At 49.9% G+C, this 16,939-nt stretch overlaps 1 protein-coding gene across 2 annotated transcripts in view; it reads right to left on the minus strand.

Annotated features, from left to right (window-relative positions):
• Grik3 (glutamate receptor, ionotropic, kainate 3) overlaps window positions 1-16,939 on the minus strand; it is a 214,542-nt gene that overhangs the window by 61,407 nt on the left and 136,196 nt on the right. For both annotated transcript variants that reach the window (XR_001236122.1, XM_005395204.2), the window contains exons 3-5: window positions 13,698-13,955; window positions 6,182-6,363; window positions 3,887-3,940 (exon numbers count right to left, since the gene is read on the minus strand). Coding sequence is in view for 1 of the 2 variants with exons in the window: in XM_005395204.2 (XP_005395261.1) it covers window positions 3,887-3,940; window positions 6,182-6,363; window positions 13,698-13,955 (494 nt within the window). In the remaining variant the exon portion in view is untranslated. The remainder of the gene's footprint in view (window positions 1-3,886; window positions 3,941-6,181; window positions 6,364-13,697; window positions 13,956-16,939) is intronic.

Below are 16,939 nucleotides of genomic sequence, written 5' to 3' on the forward strand. Positions count from 1 at the left end.
TTTTTTTTTTTTTTTTTTGGTCCAAACTGCCCTGGGCCAAGACCCCAAGTGCTGTACACAGTGAACTGTGGGTATCTTTGCTACTTGGCAAAAAGTTGCATTTCCGATGCCAAATGTTGACAGACTGAATTCAGTATCGACGAGGGACCTTTTAGAAACATTCAGCATAACATAATAGACTAATTCATTAGCACCCCATGGGTCTGAATGGGTAGAAGCTGAAGCTCGGAAAACATCGCCTTAAGGAATGACAGATGAAAATATCTTTCCCATGATATAACTGTTATTGCTGAGAAGTGGCATTAATTGTGATTGCTTATCTATTAATTTATTATAATTCTTTTTTCACCTCCAGGCTTTTACCTACACATGACATGTACCAGGGGCTCAGCTGGGGCTGATTAACGCAGGGTTATCCGGGAATGGCTCAAAGCTGGCTGGAACAGATAATGGCAGCTGGGGTAATTAAAATGTCTTCTGCGTGGGAGAAGCAAGTTGGGAGAATTTTTCAGAGGCGAAGAGTCAGTGACGTGGGTTTCCTAAGAGGAAGGCGATAAATGCCAAATGCCACTGCCCTCCAAGGAGCCACAGCTGACCAATGGGCACAGTGAGGGAGAGCCATGGGGTAGAGTCTTAAACCAACGGGGCTGGCAGGAGGACTCTGAGGCTGGAAAGAGGACATGTGTCAAAGAGAGGACCCAGGGGACACAGCTGATACCCTGGCATGTGGGAGCTGCTGGGAATACCGTGGGAGACCCTCCGCATGTGCATGCGTGCACACACTCACACACACACACACACACACACACACACAGAGTCCACTGCAGACTGACTCCACTTCAGGGCTCTGCCTCCCTGGGAGGGCCCACTGTCCTGACCCCCAGAGAGCTGTGGGGAGGAAGGGCTGTGGGTAGAGCAATCATATGCAAGAACCAGAGTTGGGAGCTAGGCCAGGCCACTGATCTACTGGGAGACTGAGGCAAGTCACAGAATCTCCCGAGGCCATGCTTCCCTTTCAGTTAACATGGTGGGCAAGCTCTGCCCTGACACCTGAATGGGGTGAGGAGGAAAATCACTGGGTAGGAGGGCTTGGAAACTGTGATATACGCACAGTACTGGGATTGGAAGAGGCTCTACACCCTGTCCCCCTTTGTTAGTGTCAATCACCATACCTGGACCAGTTGGCCAGGCCAGGCATCATGTGGGATCTGCCAGCCAGGGCAGCCAGGGTACACTTTACGCAAACTTTCAGCCTGATGAGTTTCAGCAGAGAGCTTTGAAGCTGCACAGCTCCCAGCTGGGAAAAGTCCACACCCTGCTCCTTTCTTGCCGAGTTGCCTCTCTCAGTCTGTTTCCACTTTTCTATAAAACTGGGACAGTCATTTTGGATTTTCCATGGTATGGGGTATGCTGACCACACAGAAAACAAGCAGGAGTTATTTAATCAGTTTATTTAACACTCCCATAGTACTAAGTGCCCAGCACCATTCTAAGTACCTTACCAGTATCAATGCATTGAATACTCATTCTAACAGCTCTATAAAATAATACTGTTATTGTCACCATTTTGTACACGGGGAAATGAGGCACACAGAGGGTACCTTGCCCAAGGAAGTGGAAAAGTCTCAATGCTAATCAAGCAGTCTGGCACCAGAATCTGTGGTCATAACTGATGGCTCATGCTATGATAATGTGATGGTAACTTCACTGGTTACAGTCCACTTTGTATTGCTTGCATTCATCCATCCATGCACCCATCTGTCCATCCATCCATTGTTCAGGCACTGAGGAGCACCCATTGCGTGTCAGGTGCACTTGGACTCTGGAGATAGAGAGGTGAACCAGGAAGACTCCCGGATCCTTGCATACGTTAAGGAAGCCTAATCCCCATGAGCTTTGTGTAACCCCTTTCAGCCTGGTGCCTAGCTCAGAGCCTGGGACCTTAGACAGCATTTGTGTATGGTTATTGGATAAAAGAATAAATGAACCATTGAATTAAGGAAATGAAAGTAAGGGAAATGGACACTGCCTGGAGATGGGAGGGCTCTGGGATGCCATGATCCATTTTTGAAGAGCTCTGACCTTGACCCCAGTGGGCAAGGCATTGCTGTAGAAAGCATGGGGTCACTATGGTGGTACCTTCTCCAGAGTCACATCCTAGAATGATACAAGGGATCTGGCAGCTTTATTTCAAGTTGCTGCTGGCTTTCTAGGATACAGCATGGCAGGGACAAGCCATTGTGGGCTGGCACAGATCCAGAGGGACTCTGGAGAGGTGGTGTCTGAATCTCAGTCCCTAGCTTCCAGGTTCCCTTTCTTCCCACATGGCTCCTGACAGGCTACTGACTCTGGGCCCTGGACCAGAAGAATGTGCAAGGTGGCCTTCATCTCTGCATGGAATTCGGGTACAGTGAGTAGGGGGTGGCAAGAGTGTGACAGTGGTGGCACTCTGCTAAATGGTTCATAGAGAGCTCTTTGAGTGGGAGAGGGAGCCCTCATTTGTGTCAGACCCTCCCACCCCAGTGTGCCCCCAACCCCAGTGCACATGGCCAATTCACTGCTCAAAGCTCATTTGCCCACTCCTGTGGCTACTTTCACCATGGGTGCTTTCCAGCTATCTGTACCATGTGCAGTTGGGAAGAGACAAACACTGTCAGCTTTTACACGCTAGAGTGAGCAAGCTCCAGCACACCACTGAAGAGCTACCTGGTCTCTTGACCTTTGCTTATACTGTTCTGTCTATATGGAATTTTTCCTTTCCCTTGGCAAACTCCTACTGATCCTTCAAGGCCCAGTTCAGGCATCTGTTTTTCTATAAAGCCTGCCTCAAACTTTCTACTTTCTACCAGTCCCTCAGCACTTAGCATCAACCTATGCTGTGCCCCACAACTATCTGGCTAGGCCCATGAAAGCTGCTATATGGGAGCCAGACACAGATGAAGAGAAAGGCCTTGGTCCTAGTCATCTCAGGGTACACTACTCCTCTTAGCACAGATTCTGGGTAAAAAACGTTAACTGAGTGTGAAGAAATGAATGAAACCCCTTAGAAGCTGCAGGGGCTGCAAGAGCAGGGCTAACCCTGGCCTTGGTGGCTTGTTTCAGTAAGAGGACGGTCTGCAGGCCCATCACCTGCCCCAGACCTGGGATGGGTGGAACAGCCCTCCAGGGCCCCGGAAGGTCTGGGGGCATCTGGCTGCAAGGCTGGGTGGCTTGGTGCTGGTGCCCCTTTAGCACAGGGAAGCCTTTATTCTGCTGATCTCAGGCCACAACTAATTATCCTAATGGGTTTAAATGGTCTTAAATGTTTTTGGAGATTGGACAGAACCCATCTGGAGCCTGCAGGTGGGCTGGCCTGCTGACAGTCAGGGGGCTGACTTCAGCCAGGATGTGGCAGGAATCTAGAGTGGCAATTTTTATCTGGCTGATACATAAGGCTGGAGGCAGGCATAGAAAGCCGACTGAGGACCCAGGGTCATAAGAGTAGGAAAAGCTGCTACTTCTACAGCTCTACATGAACCAGGAACTGCTCTCAGCATTTTACATGACTGACTCCTTAGCTCTCACTACTCCTAAGGAGGTAGAAACCCACTCTGCAGAAGAAACAGGCACAGAGGTTAGATGACTTACCCAAGCTCCCACTACGAGTAAGCGGTGGAGCTGTGTCCACACTGGCTCCAGAGTCTATGCCTTTAATCTTAATTATATGGTGACGGGGGGCTCACAGAGACATTTTTGTGCCTTTCCCTGAAGACCTACAGCCATCATGTGTTCAAGTCTCCTCTATCTGCAGCACCCATGTCTAGTGGGCTGGCCTAGGCTGGGGCACAGTTCCCTTGACCTGAGTGACTCCCATCTCTCCTCTTGCCAGGACCCCAAGGTACATTACCAGAGTGGTGAAGATGAAGTGGTAGTACTCGGTCATCATGCCCATGGCCATGGCCTGCGGGAAAGCACAGCGTCAGTCACCAGTGGGGATACTCTAGCGACCTGTCCCTTTCCCCTGGGTGAGAGCTGGGAACAGACAGGCTGAGCTGTGGGTTGGTGAGGATGGCTTCTTGAGTATAGTGTTCTCTGAGAACTCTGAATAGTGACAATGACTGGTTGGCAGAGGGCGGGGATTTCACACTGGACAGATGAAGATGCAGGATTTGGGGCCACATGTTCCAAAGGTTCACAGTTTGGCAGGATTGGGCAGGGTCCAGCTGTCTATTTTCAGGCAGCATCTCTGGACACGCCACACTCAGAAAGGTGCCGACACAGCAGCTCTAGCTGCCCCTTAAGTGCATGGCTCTACTCTGCCCACTTCACTGCTCTGGCTCCAGAGAGAGCCCAGACTCCCAGCCAGGCCACAGGACAGAGGCTGTCCTCAACCTAGGGACAGAAGTGCTGAGGCTTCCGTGTTCCCCTCGTCCGATCTGACCACACCGCAGGCCACAGAGCTGCTGTGGGGTTATTATTCTACACCGCCATAAGGTCTACATGATATATATTTTATTAGAAGACTGTAATCTCTGATACTAATGACTATAGTGTATTTTCTACAGTTCCTCAGAATTTTGCATCCACAAATGCTCTGGAGGATAATGTCACAGGCCAAGTATACCTTAAAACTGCTACGAGTTCTATCCCAGCCCGGGAGCTCCCAACCCCATCAGGAGCAGAAGGCTTCCCTGGAACCTAGCAGCAATGGACAATTTGAACTGCTTTCAGTCCCAGGTTTAGCTGCACACAGAAGCCCTGCCTTTAACTCCAGAGATTTTCAAGTCATATGGACTTGAGATTAAATTCTGCTTTTCTAGCTGGATGACCTTGGCCCCACTACTCCCTCCCCCCTCCCCCGCCGAACCTCAGTCTCCACACTGTCAACTGGATCTGATAATTGTCCCCGCCTCCCAGAGTTAATAGGGAGTGACAGGTACCTGGCAGAGTAACTCTTTGGTAAATCAAGGTTGCAACTGTCACCATCATTCCATTATGTAAGGTGGGAAGCGGGGGAGCACCAGGAACAGGTGGCAGGGAGGATCCGGGTTGAGGGATTTCTGGGGAGCGTGTGTTTCCTCTGCAGCGATGTTAAGGATGTCCTGTGCCCAGTGCAGACCATGTGCTGGGCACCAGGACAAACTGCTTTCCTTGCCTCACTGAAGCCTGCAGAACTCTCTGTACCAGGATCACTAACCCCATTTGCAGAGGAAGAAATGCCATGGGGGCAGGGTGGAAGCTAAACACACCTTGCGAATTAACCTTTTCGCCACTTTGAAAAAGCTTCCTATGTATATGGGGTGAGGGTTGAGGCTGCCACTTGGCTGGGGCACCTCTTGAGGGTCCCAATTGGAGGGGGAACTCCAGTCTCCCCAGGCTTTGAAACTCCCCTGACCCTGCTGAGCACTTCTCCTGCACATGTGTCTCCAGCTTACTACCTGCATTTCACTGACTCATGTGTCAAAGCGACACAGGATGCCTCCTTCAATCACCAGGGATGATTTCTGGGATGACAAAGATGCCTTTTACACAAAACATGGGCTCGGAGCACAGTGCTTTTGGTTTCCTCTGCAGCACCCTTGGCTGTTGCTAGAGATTTTGCTGTGATTTTCTTTGGTGGCTGCAACGCTTGGCTCTGGTCCCCAGTACGCCAGGCTGAGCTGCGCTGGGCATGGAGACCTGCGCAGGACCAAGAACCCTCCCCCTCCCCACCACAGCTATGGAGCTGGCAGATGGGGGTGCGAGGAACCTCAGCGCACCTCCCGTAATAGGACTGCAGCACCATGTGCAGCAAGCTGTGAGGAATGCGTCACTGGGAGAGATAGTGAGGCATTCTGGGGCTGCTCCTGAGAATCTGAGGCTTCTGTGTTTCCTGGGGGGTTCTCCTGGGTGGCTTTGGGACCCTCTAGCAGCCCACCTCCCACATGCATATACGTAGAAAGGGAAGTAGCATTTACTGGGCACTCTCGGTGTGCCAGGACTGGATGAGGCAGATCATTCAGCTGTCCTCATGCCAAGTCTGAATGTGAAGACCGCTGTGTTGGTTTTGCTGCTGGTGAAACTAAGGCTCTGAGAGGCAAAATGACACCCAGAATCACACAGTGCTAGGAGCCACACATCACGGCTGTAACCAGGAAAGGGGAGGTTGAGAGAAGTGGCCAGCAGAACCTAGCCATCCCTCCACTGGCCAGAACTAACGTACCTGCCTGAGGATCTGGGCTGCCATGGTGTGGCTGCAGTCAAAGATAATGCGGAACTCCCGGCCACGTTTCATCTCCTTGAGCAGGGGGCGTGAGTCATCAGAGTCGATGGGGAGCTGGCGGATCTTCAGGCGGATGTTATATCTTGATGGAGCCATGATGAGCTCCTGCAGCCGGATGAGCCCTGAAAGGCGTGGGGCACAAAAGGCACACATGTGCATGCATGTATACACAGCTGCAGGCATCAGGTCGGTGGTACACGGGACACTGATAGTGTGGCCCACAGAGATATGTGTGGGTGCATGGCCAGAGACAGGTGTGAGTACACTTGGGAACAGATGTGTACACCTGGACAGGGCCTCATGTGCACCAAGATTGGACAGCAGATATGTGTGTACATGCAAACACATGGGTAGACACGTGTGCATGCTAATATGGATAGGACATACCCTTGGGCTTTTAGACACATGTGTAGATATAGACAAAAGCCTGTGCACACATGAACACATGTACATGTGCATAGATTCCAAAGGAGACACAGACAGACAGTTCCTGCCTACCACACTCACTTGCATTTCTCTAACTCAGAATGGCATAGAGATAGTTCTGTGAAACATGGGGCATAATTACCCAAACTTCTCCAGCAAACTTGCCTCTGGCATGTGGACACAAGAGGTGGCTCCAGCCTCAGTGGTAACAACCCATCCCAAATGTTGGGCTACTAAAGGCAGGGCAACCTTTGTGTCCCCCACCCCAAAAGGCAGGCTGCCTTGGTAAACCTTAGGTATTCATTCTTCCTGGTCTAATGTCACACCTCCATAAAGCCTGTTTCTATTGGTCTGTTCAGCAAACTCTTCCTGCCCAGACACCCCACCATGGCCACTTGCTCGCCTTTCCCTCAGCCTCCTCTGGCATCGCCTAACTCTTCTTGTCCAACCACCAGGACCTTGAAGCTGGGGAACGGGCCCCCATAATCCCTGGAGCAGGGCCTGGCCCTTAGGTAGTGCTCAACAGAAATTTCCATAATTGGTTTGACTTGCTGTTTTTCTCTCTCCACACTGAAAAATCTATCTTCCACCTTGGCATTTTGTAAAACTACTTAATCTGGGGACTTCCAGGGAAAACTGAATGTCACTTCCTGGAGACAAATGGCTTGCTTAGGTGTAATTAAGTTCATTTCCAACCCTACTTCAAGCCCTATTCTTGCTGACTCCTCTCTGCAGTCTGGAAGGGAGTCTGCTTGTTGCTTGCCCAACCCAGGCCACGCAGGAGGGACTGAGCCAGCAGGCTATCCCCTCCCCCGCCCAACCCCCTGCCGTCCTTGGCTCAGTGACTGCCTCCTGGCTCACAGCCCCATCTCCTCACTAACAGCACTCTGATTTTCCTTTGGGGAACAACTGCTCCCCCAGTCCCAGTTTATGTGTTGGGGACAAAACATGTGACCCCATCTTGGCCAATCAGCGTGTTTCCTAGGAACAGAGATTGACTTAGAGATGGACACAAGACACAGTGAACTCTGTCAGAGCGACTCCCAGAACCTATGTTAGACCAACTGGTAAGAAACACCTTTTCATTCAACTTCAAAAGGGACGATATAATCCAGGGTCACCATATAAGACTTCCCAACAGAGCAGAGTCAGAGAGAACAAACAGAGAAAAAGGAAGTTCTGATGATACTCATTTAAGCCTTCGGATCATTCAGTACCTGAAACTGAAATTACTCTGAACTTTCCAGTAAAGACTGCCAATCTCTCCCCACCTACTACCCAACACACACAGTATTTTTTTCTTGAGCTAGTCTGTACCGGGTGAGTTTGTAACAACAGCTACAGTGTCCCACATCTGAACAGGATCCCCTCACTCAGTCTACTTCAGAAGGCTTCCAACAAGGTCTCATCTGCCAAGCAGTCTGCTATACAGCCTGAGTTTGTCTGTTAAGCTGTCCTTCCATTCTGAAGGGCTGGGCATCAGGACAGCCATCTGATTGCTGTCTACCATTCCACTGTGCTGGGGAGGACTGACGTGTCTCCCAAAGAGCTTCAACACAAGCTTTGCCAAGGCTCTGTCTCATTCCTATGCCACAGTCCTGACAACATGGCTGCAGGAGCCTACTGGAGGACAGAGATAGAGGAGAGCTGGGGCTTACTGTCCTCCCACTCAAAATCCTAGACCCAGGTGTAGTAGCTGGGAGAAGGGTCTGGAGTCCTAGAGAGGGGTTTGGATCAAAGAGATCCTCTGTGCCTCAAAACACTGAACCAGATGTGAGGAGGGAATGAGGCCAGTTGGCCTCAGCAAAGGAGGTACCACAAGCTAAATCAATCACACACCCAGTCCTGTTCTTCTTCCTCCCAATATATTCAGAAACTCTCAGTTGATTTTGCCGAATGATGCTGACCTTTCACACCTGTTATCCAAGAGGCCCAGGGTATACAGATCACTCTTGGTTTTCAGACCATGCTTAGCATCAGTAGGCATGTGGGCTTTGGGGACCGAGAACACGAGGACAGGGACAGGATAGATGCCGAAGCAGAGGTCACCAGGGCCTCCTTGTCAGCCAAGCACATCATCCCGTGTAATGCATGGTGACCCACATTCTCTAGCAGCAAATGTCAGGTCTTCTTCCCATCAGTGTATTCCCAAAGGAGACCAGAGCTCCTCTCACCCAGCCCAGCAGAGGACAAGGCTGTCTTTGTTTGCCTGAGATGCGCTTTCCTTCCTGGCTGCTTCCCTAATCAATCCCTCTCAAAATATCTGCAGTGAATCATGGTTGTGGGAATCATGCTTTTCACTTACGAAGCACTTCTGCATTCATTACCCTATTTAGCCATCTCCCAATCCTAGAAGGCATGTGGAAGAGCGATTTTCATTCCAATGTTGCAGATAAAGACACCGAGGACTGCAAAAATTAAGGGACCTTCCCAAAGTTTTGCAGCGTGCTAGGAAGAGGATCAAAATTTGAGACCCAATCTTTTGGATCCTAGTCTGAGACTCTTTTCTCTACCCCAGATTTTTCTAAACATTTCCTTTCATTCTTGAGAAGACTTTTCCTTTAGCTGGACTCAGTGGCAGATGCCTGTAATTGGAGGCTGAGGAGGAGAATCACAAGTTCAAGCCCAAGTCTACATAACTTGGCCAGACACTGTCTCAAATACAATAAAAAGGCTGAGGGTATAGCTTGGTGGTAGAGTACTTGCCCAGCACGTGAGCGGCAATGGGTTCAATCCCCAGCATTGAGAAAAAGAGAAAAGACGGTCTTTGTGCATAGATTAGGTTAGGAAGGCAGAGAGGTGGTATGGCTCAAAGGGCAAACAGTGGTTGTCCCCTCAAAAACCGTTGTTCCTAAGGTAGATTGCAGTGATGGCCCCAATTCTTTGCTCCTCCTGATATTCAAGCCCTTTGCCATGTAAACTCACAGTGCCCTCCAGCCTTGTGGTTTTTCTTGACCAGTGGAATATTAGCAGGCATGATGCAGGCAGACCCCCGACATGGAACTATACACACTGTGTTTGCTATGTCATTCCGCTCCCATTGTCCCGCCTGTATGAGAAATGGAAGAGAGCTTAGACTCACTGCCCTTAAGGCCAAGGCCAGTCTAGACCAACCAACAAGCCAGCTGAGACTACAGAAACCTCCTAGCCAGGCTAGGTAATTGGCTGATCCTGTGAATTTGAGAGTTAGACAAGTGCCTATCACTTTAAACCACTGAATTTTAGGGGTAGTTTGTTGTATAACTTACTGTAAAAAGAGCTAACAGATGCACCCTCTTCTGGGTTACTAAAAGAAATGGGCTTTTTTTTTGATAGCAACATGCCAGTCCTAAGAAGTGCCTCAATAATGGGAAGAGCCAATCAATGCCAGTCTCATTCCCATTGAGTGTTTAGAGTAGTAGGCATGGTCCCAGTGAGCTGTACAGGACTGTCTTTTAAAAGATTCTGAGACAGATTTTCTTCCTTAATAAGAAGGATGAGTCATATTAAGACAAATCCCTTTGGCTCCTACCTCCTTCCTTCCTTCTTTCCTTCCTGCTTGGGTGTCTTTGTGTGAAGAAGGGATGCTTGGAGATGCAGGAACTTTACTGTGACTATGAGGGAAAGCCAAGAGGCCCAAGGCAAGACTGATCCAGCCCTTTGATTTTGTTGAGCTGCTAAACCAATCCTAGAAAGGCTTGTTCTTGGTTGTTAGTGCTATAACTAAACAACTAGTGCTTGGGCCAGTTTGAGTTGGGCTGTCTGTTACTAATAGTCAAAACATCCTAATGGACATAGCCCCTAAAGCAGACACAGTTGAAATCTGCTCTAATGTACTTCCCAGTCCCTGGGTATGATGGACTACAAGCCGTCCCGCCTCTCACAATAGCCTGACTCTGGATATGTGCTTCTTGCCATCTGCTACTCACTTTTGAAGTGGTATTATTGCTGGAATCCAGCCCTCGATTCCAAGGCCCACTTGTCTGCTTGTCCAAGTCCCTTCTCTTATTGACTCCCTTATGTTTTAAAATGTTAGACTGTGTTTAAAAATGTTTAGAAATCAAAATGAATTATACGAATTAAAAATTAGAGTGTATTTGGCACTGGTTAAGAGTGAAAAAATGATGCTCTCATCCTTTCTTTCCTCCTCCTCCTTTCCTCTTCTTCTTGATCTTGTTCTTGTTCTTGTTCCTGTTCCTCCTCCTCCTCCCTTCCCCCTCCTCCTCCTTCTCCTTCTTCTTCACCATCTAGTTAATAGTAATTCCAGACCATCAGGTATGAAGATCAAATAATGTATATACAGTCAGAACTAGAAGCCTTAGGGACAGGAAGCTCCGGCCTCAGTGTCAGCTGTGACCAGTTCCACCAGCATGGTGCCCGTTGTCCTGCCACAGCTTCTATTCCTCTGCGAAGCCTTCCTGCCCCTACCCATCCTGAAGGCCCAGCCCCATTGGGCAGTGGTTTATTCCAGTGTCTATTCTGCTCACTTTGTACCCATGACATTCTAGTTACAGCTTTTCAATATCCTGCTCACATCTATTTCTTCTCTTCTGTTCTACCCCTACGTTCTTTCCCAAGCAACCCCTCAAATGCAGGCCTTCTTTCCTCTTGCAGGTCTAAGATAGCTACTTCTGCTTCAGCCTGCTTGTTCCCAGCTCTTCCTCCGACCTGTTTATCTGATTTTTTCCTCCTATTCTCCTTACGTGAACCCTCTCCTTAAGCCAGACTCTCATCTCACCATGACTGCCATGTACAGTCTCACTTTCACTCACACCGCTCCCTTCGCTAATCCTGCCCTCAGCACTGCTCACCTTTCCTTCCACCTACAGGCCTGGCCCACAAGTATTCAAGCATCTCTCCTCCCCCGCTGGGCCAGCACAGACTAACCAAGGCCCCGAGAGTGCTTCTCTCCAGGGTCTTTAGCCCTGACTGTGTGCATGTCTCACACCACCTGATGCTTAGTTCCGATGGCCTGAAATCACCAGTGACCCTTAGACAGGTACCCACGCTTCTCTACTATGATTAACTCCTCAAAAAATGGTTAATGTCTTCACTTCTTCATCCTCACACTTTATCCTGGAATATTTAATTACAGTTTAATTCAACTTGATTTTCAATTCTATTCAATTCAATTTAATCCAATTCAATTCAGTTCTACCAACATTTGAAAACATCGACATTGCACCACATCCCATGCTAAACCCTAAAGGAACAAAGAGTGTGTAATCTGGGGTCAGAGATGGGCTCTTAGATAGACATCATTCATACTGGCGTGTTAAGATAGGCACCACAGTGCTGCAGAGATGCTGGCGGTGACTCAGAGTGGGCAGGAATGTCCCTCCATGGCAAAGCCCTCCTGCTGGGGACACTAGGCACAGCGGGGGTCCTGCTTTCAAGGATCTCCTGTCTGGTGCTTTGGGTATAGTAGGAACTCGATGGATGTTTGCAGAGTCCTGAGATAAATAAACAACTTTCTGATTGTCTCTTTTGAGAGCTTCCCGCCCAGCTATTCCCACTGCCCATTAGGAGGTAATCAAGAGCTGACATGAATCACAGGCGCCCGGGAGCTGGAGGGCTCTTCCGAGACTGGATGCTGCAGCTCTTGACAAGTGGAAAGAGTGAGGCCAGATGGGTTAAGTGACTTGCCAAGGTTACTTTTTCTTAAGAGGCCAGGCAAAGAAACACCTTGGGGTTGAGTCCTTGGAAAGAGAGAGGAGCGGGAGAAGAATTAGCTCCAGGCTGGCTATGAGCACGGGCTTTAGACTTGACCTGGCCTGCAGGTGCATGCTAGCTCCGATGCTAGCTGCATCCTAACCTTGTTGAGCCTCAGTTGCTTCATTTCTGATGGATCACTCCAAGGACTCACTGAAATCAACTGAGAACACCCCTATACCACTTGGCTCCCCGCAGACAAGTGGTGGGGTTTTTTAGGGCACTGAGCCAGGAGCGTTCTTCTGCCCCTGGAGGCTGTCTGCACGTGAGGACAGGGCCTGGCCAGAGGCCTTTTCTACCCCTTGCTCCCCACCCCCGCTTGCCCAGTCCCTTTCTGTGACTTCATGCAGCCCCTTACTCCTCTGCACAGTTTTACAGAGACAGCAGTGTGGTACCCAGTCTTTAGTCATCCAGGTATCTACAGCTCTCAGCAATGGATGAGGCCAAAGGAAAAGCCCAGAGTGCATTTGCTGGATTTGTTAGTGGATATCTGTTCTGGGCCCACACTAAGGACTCAGAGGCAGGAGGGTAACTCATTGTCCTAGAGTTTTCTGGAGGTAAGTCCCAGGCTAGATCAGAAAGGTTAGGCAGGACTGCTCCAAGTAGGTCCTACTCAGAAGAATGCTGTCATTAGCCCAACTGGGCAGGGATATGAGACAAATCCTCTTCTGCAGGCCTGGTCTTGGCTGGGTCATGTGGTAGACTGGTGTGTACCTATGTGAGTAAAGCTGGTGTGTCTGAGTGTAGGTAGTAACAAGTGTGTTACTAGACACAGGTGCAAAGATAGTCAGGCACTTGCCAACATTATGCCCTTTAGCCCCCACACTTTGTAAATGAGGCAACTGAGGCACATGAGTGGGTACAGAGGCAGCAGGTAGGGTAGCTGGGATCGAGACCAGGGTGGTTAGGCTCCAGCATGTACACATGTAACTTCAGGCCATACCCCAAGCAACCTCTGGGTGTGAGAGAGGATGTGCTGGCTGCGGATGGGAATATGCAGGTGGGAGAGTACAGGAAGGTGTGGAGGCCGTGCAGGTGACAGGTGGGCTGGGTGCCAAGTGCAGAACTGAGCACTCATGCTGGATGGGGGCTGGAGAAGTATGCAGGGGAAGAAGTGAGGTAGGTGTGGATGGCCTGGGGCTGAGCCAGGTGTGAGAGTGCCCTGTATGCACAGGGATACAGTGACCACAGGGGCAAAGATGAGCTGTACTTGTAGGACACTGCCTTTTCCCCAGGGGCAGCTGTGTTAGGCAAGCAGATGAGCGCCTAAAGCTGAGCCTCTGTCCCCTCACCCCCTCCGAGCCCAGCCCAGCCCAGCCCAGCCCAGCCTCACACCCACCTGTACTGTCGTCGTAGACCACGGTGGCTGACCGCCACTTGAGGTGCTGGACCAGGTCAAGGATGGCGTGGCTGAGTGAGGCGTAGTCGGGGTAGAGGTTCACATAGAAGGTGTCCTTGTTGTCCAGTGGGTGGTGCTTCCAACGCAGCTGGATGTGAGGCACTTCCAGGGCATTGCAGATGGACTGGACGGCATTGGTGCAGGAGCCCTGCGATGGCCCAAAGATTGCCACTACGCCCAGAGCCAGCTGGTCACAGGCTACAGCAGTGAGGGAGAGCAGCACAGGGGTCAGCACTGGGGGTGTGGAGATGAGGAGGGCGGTGATTTTGATGATCTGGTAAATGGAGGAAAACAGCACCTGGGACCCTCCGAGAGGGGGTGACTTGCCGTCTGTCTGAATCTCAGTTTTCTCATCTGAAAAATGGGGGTACTAATGTCTTTCCTTTCTTTGATCATAGGAAGGTAAGAGATGATGTGTGAAAGATGAGAGCATGGTGCCTGGCCCTTAGGAAGCACTCCAGACCCAGGTACACTGGTCATCTGTGATGTCATAGCCAACGTGACCAGCTCCATGCCAGGCCTATCCCCTGGGAGCTTGGAAGCACAGGCATCTACTGGTTGATGATGCTTAAGCTTCAGCCTCTAGCACTGACTTGGCGAGCTCCCTTCTGTCTCAACCTATCACTGAGATATCCAAGCTGAATCTGAGACCAACATGTGCAAAATTAGCCTCCTCATCTCTATCAAGGGCACCTGCACTGTCTTTGATCCTCCTGCCCAAAGCCTTGGCTTCGTCTTGACTTCTCTGGTTCTCTTGCATGCCACATCCCGGTCCAGTTCCTGCTGCCTCTCCTTCAGAAGCAGTCACACTCTGACCACTTCTCTAGCCCCAAGGACTATCTCCCTCCTTGGTCCAATCACCATAGTCTTGCACTTGGATTATCACAGCTCAGTCATCTTGCCCAGTGTCTATTCTGCCTTCCAGAGCCGATAAGGGCTATCAGGATGTAAGACTGCTTCAAGTGTGCAAAAGCCAGAGTCCTTACAATGGCTGAAGAGGCCCAGCTTGTTGCAGCTCCTCCCCACCCTTGTTCATCCCATCACCTTTTTGGCTTTGTCTCCTAACCTTCCATCTTTCCCTCAGAGCGCTCAATCCCCACTGACTTCCATGGTGTTCCCCAAATACGTTAAGCATACTCAAGGCCTTTGCACCTGCTGTCCCCCTGGCTGGAATTCTTTTCCCTCATGTACCAACATGACTCTCTTTCTGTTCCCTCAGATCTCTGCATCTGTGTCTTATTAGAAAGGTCACCATTATCCAACTTCTAATTAGCAATCCCAGTCCCACCACACTTCCTAAGCCCCACACCTTGTTGTGCTTCTTTATTAAATGATCACCAGAAGTCTTGTTCATTGTTGACCTTCTCCTTCCCTAGAATGTAAGCTCTGAAGAGAAAAGTGCTTATCTCTGCTGTTTATTACTATATCCACAGTACTTAACCAACATCTGAGAAGTGAACGAGTACCAAATTGCTGCCTTCAAACAGTCCGTGATCCTGAGGCGACCCAAGGCCAGGCAGCAGAGGCTTCCCACTGCACTGGGATGGCCCAACATCAGTGGCTCAGTGGAGCATAGGAAGCTGTGGCTCAGAGAGGGGATTTTGCCTAAAGATCACTGCAAAGGGGACCCCTCAGGCATACTCAGGGAGGAGGGCTCCCCTTTCTTCCAGCAGCCACCTCTAATTTTCCTGGTCTCTATACCCTTTCCCACCCTAGAGGAGTACAGCATGTGATGTACACCTAGGATCCACATGAGAAGACACCAGGCAAAGCACTTGGGGTGAGCATGCTTTTTGGTTCCACCTCATCCTGGCTGCCTCAAGGGCTTCTGGGAGTGACCTCGTGCGCACAGGCCAGCCCCTAAGATTTGTAGGGCCTAGATTCAAAGTACAAATGGAGACCCACATACAATGAGGCTAAATATTTAAATGGGAGTCAAGCTAACTGTTAAACAAAATATGTACCTTCTGCCTACCTTGATAAGTGCGCTTTTGTAACAGCCTGGGTAGTCAGGAGAGAATGGAGACATCTCATACACAGTGACATGGAGAGAGGAGACACCCAGTCCCCAGCTTGTCCCACTGGCTCCATCCTGAACTTTGCACCTTCCATGCAGACACCCCAGCACTTCTATCACGCCCTATCCATACCTCTGCATATAACTGCTCCTGGGTTGCCCCCAGGGCCTGGAAGCAAGCTCTTTGGAAGCATGCCTCTCCTTCTAGAGGACAGACCCTGGGAGAGGGGCATCCAGGCCCTGGGAGTAGGCTCAGGGTCACTTGGGTAAAGAATTTGGGGTTCTAGATATTGAGAGAAAAGTCCAGCAGGCTCTTGAGTGCCAAGTCTCCTTGGTCACAAGGACGACTGTCCTGGGAAGAAAGGCTGACCAGAGGAAGGAGAGCCCCTCCAATGCACAAGGTGGTACCAGCTGATCCAGACATACACAGTAGATTTGACTCCTTGACACTAGGCAATGTTTTGAGTATTTTTCCTCTTAGCTAGCATTCACTACTAACCTCACCACCTTTTGGAGATGGGAGATATTATGTAAAGTGGTTATTTTTCCTGAAATTTCTAATTTCTACTATGCTACTTATGGCCTGGGTGAAAACACAGCAGTGTGGGAGCTGGCTAGGCATTGCCAAGAGCCTGCCAGAGCCACCTGGAGCATAGGTGGTAGCAGAGTTAGCATGGAGAGCATCTCCTGGGGGACTGGGATTCCTTGTGGCCAACACCCAGGCAGAGGAGGATTCAGAGTGGAGGATGTGGTATCTTTCTTGTGCTCCTACAGTGTGGGGACTGGCTAGGTCAGTGAATTACAGTTTTATCACCTTAAAGTCAAGCCTTGAATACCCTTCTATGTGACTGTGTGTGAGGTGAACCTCAGTGATAATAAATGCTTCAAAAATAGGAACCCTGGGTTTGTTAGCAAATTGTCAAACATAGAGACAGTTCTCCTTTCCAATACATTCTCCCCAAGGACACTGTGCCCCAAGGCCATATGTAAGTCACTCTGTAGCTATTGAAACTGGATACCAACATGGAACAGATGGTCACAGGGAGTAAGTGAGAGCCCTCCATGCCTGGTCACTGTGTCTTGTCCAAGCCTGAGGCTGTGGTCATCTTATAATCTGTAGGATTCTCATGTTCTGCCTCCATTTTGAACCTCCCAGCTATCTTCT

This window comes from Chinchilla lanigera, unplaced genomic scaffold (assembly GCF_000276665.1).
Source record: "Chinchilla lanigera isolate Chin_1 unplaced genomic scaffold, ChiLan1.0 scaffold00051, whole genome shotgun sequence".
Classification (NCBI taxonomy): domain Eukaryota; kingdom Metazoa; phylum Chordata; class Mammalia; order Rodentia; family Chinchillidae; genus Chinchilla; species Chinchilla lanigera.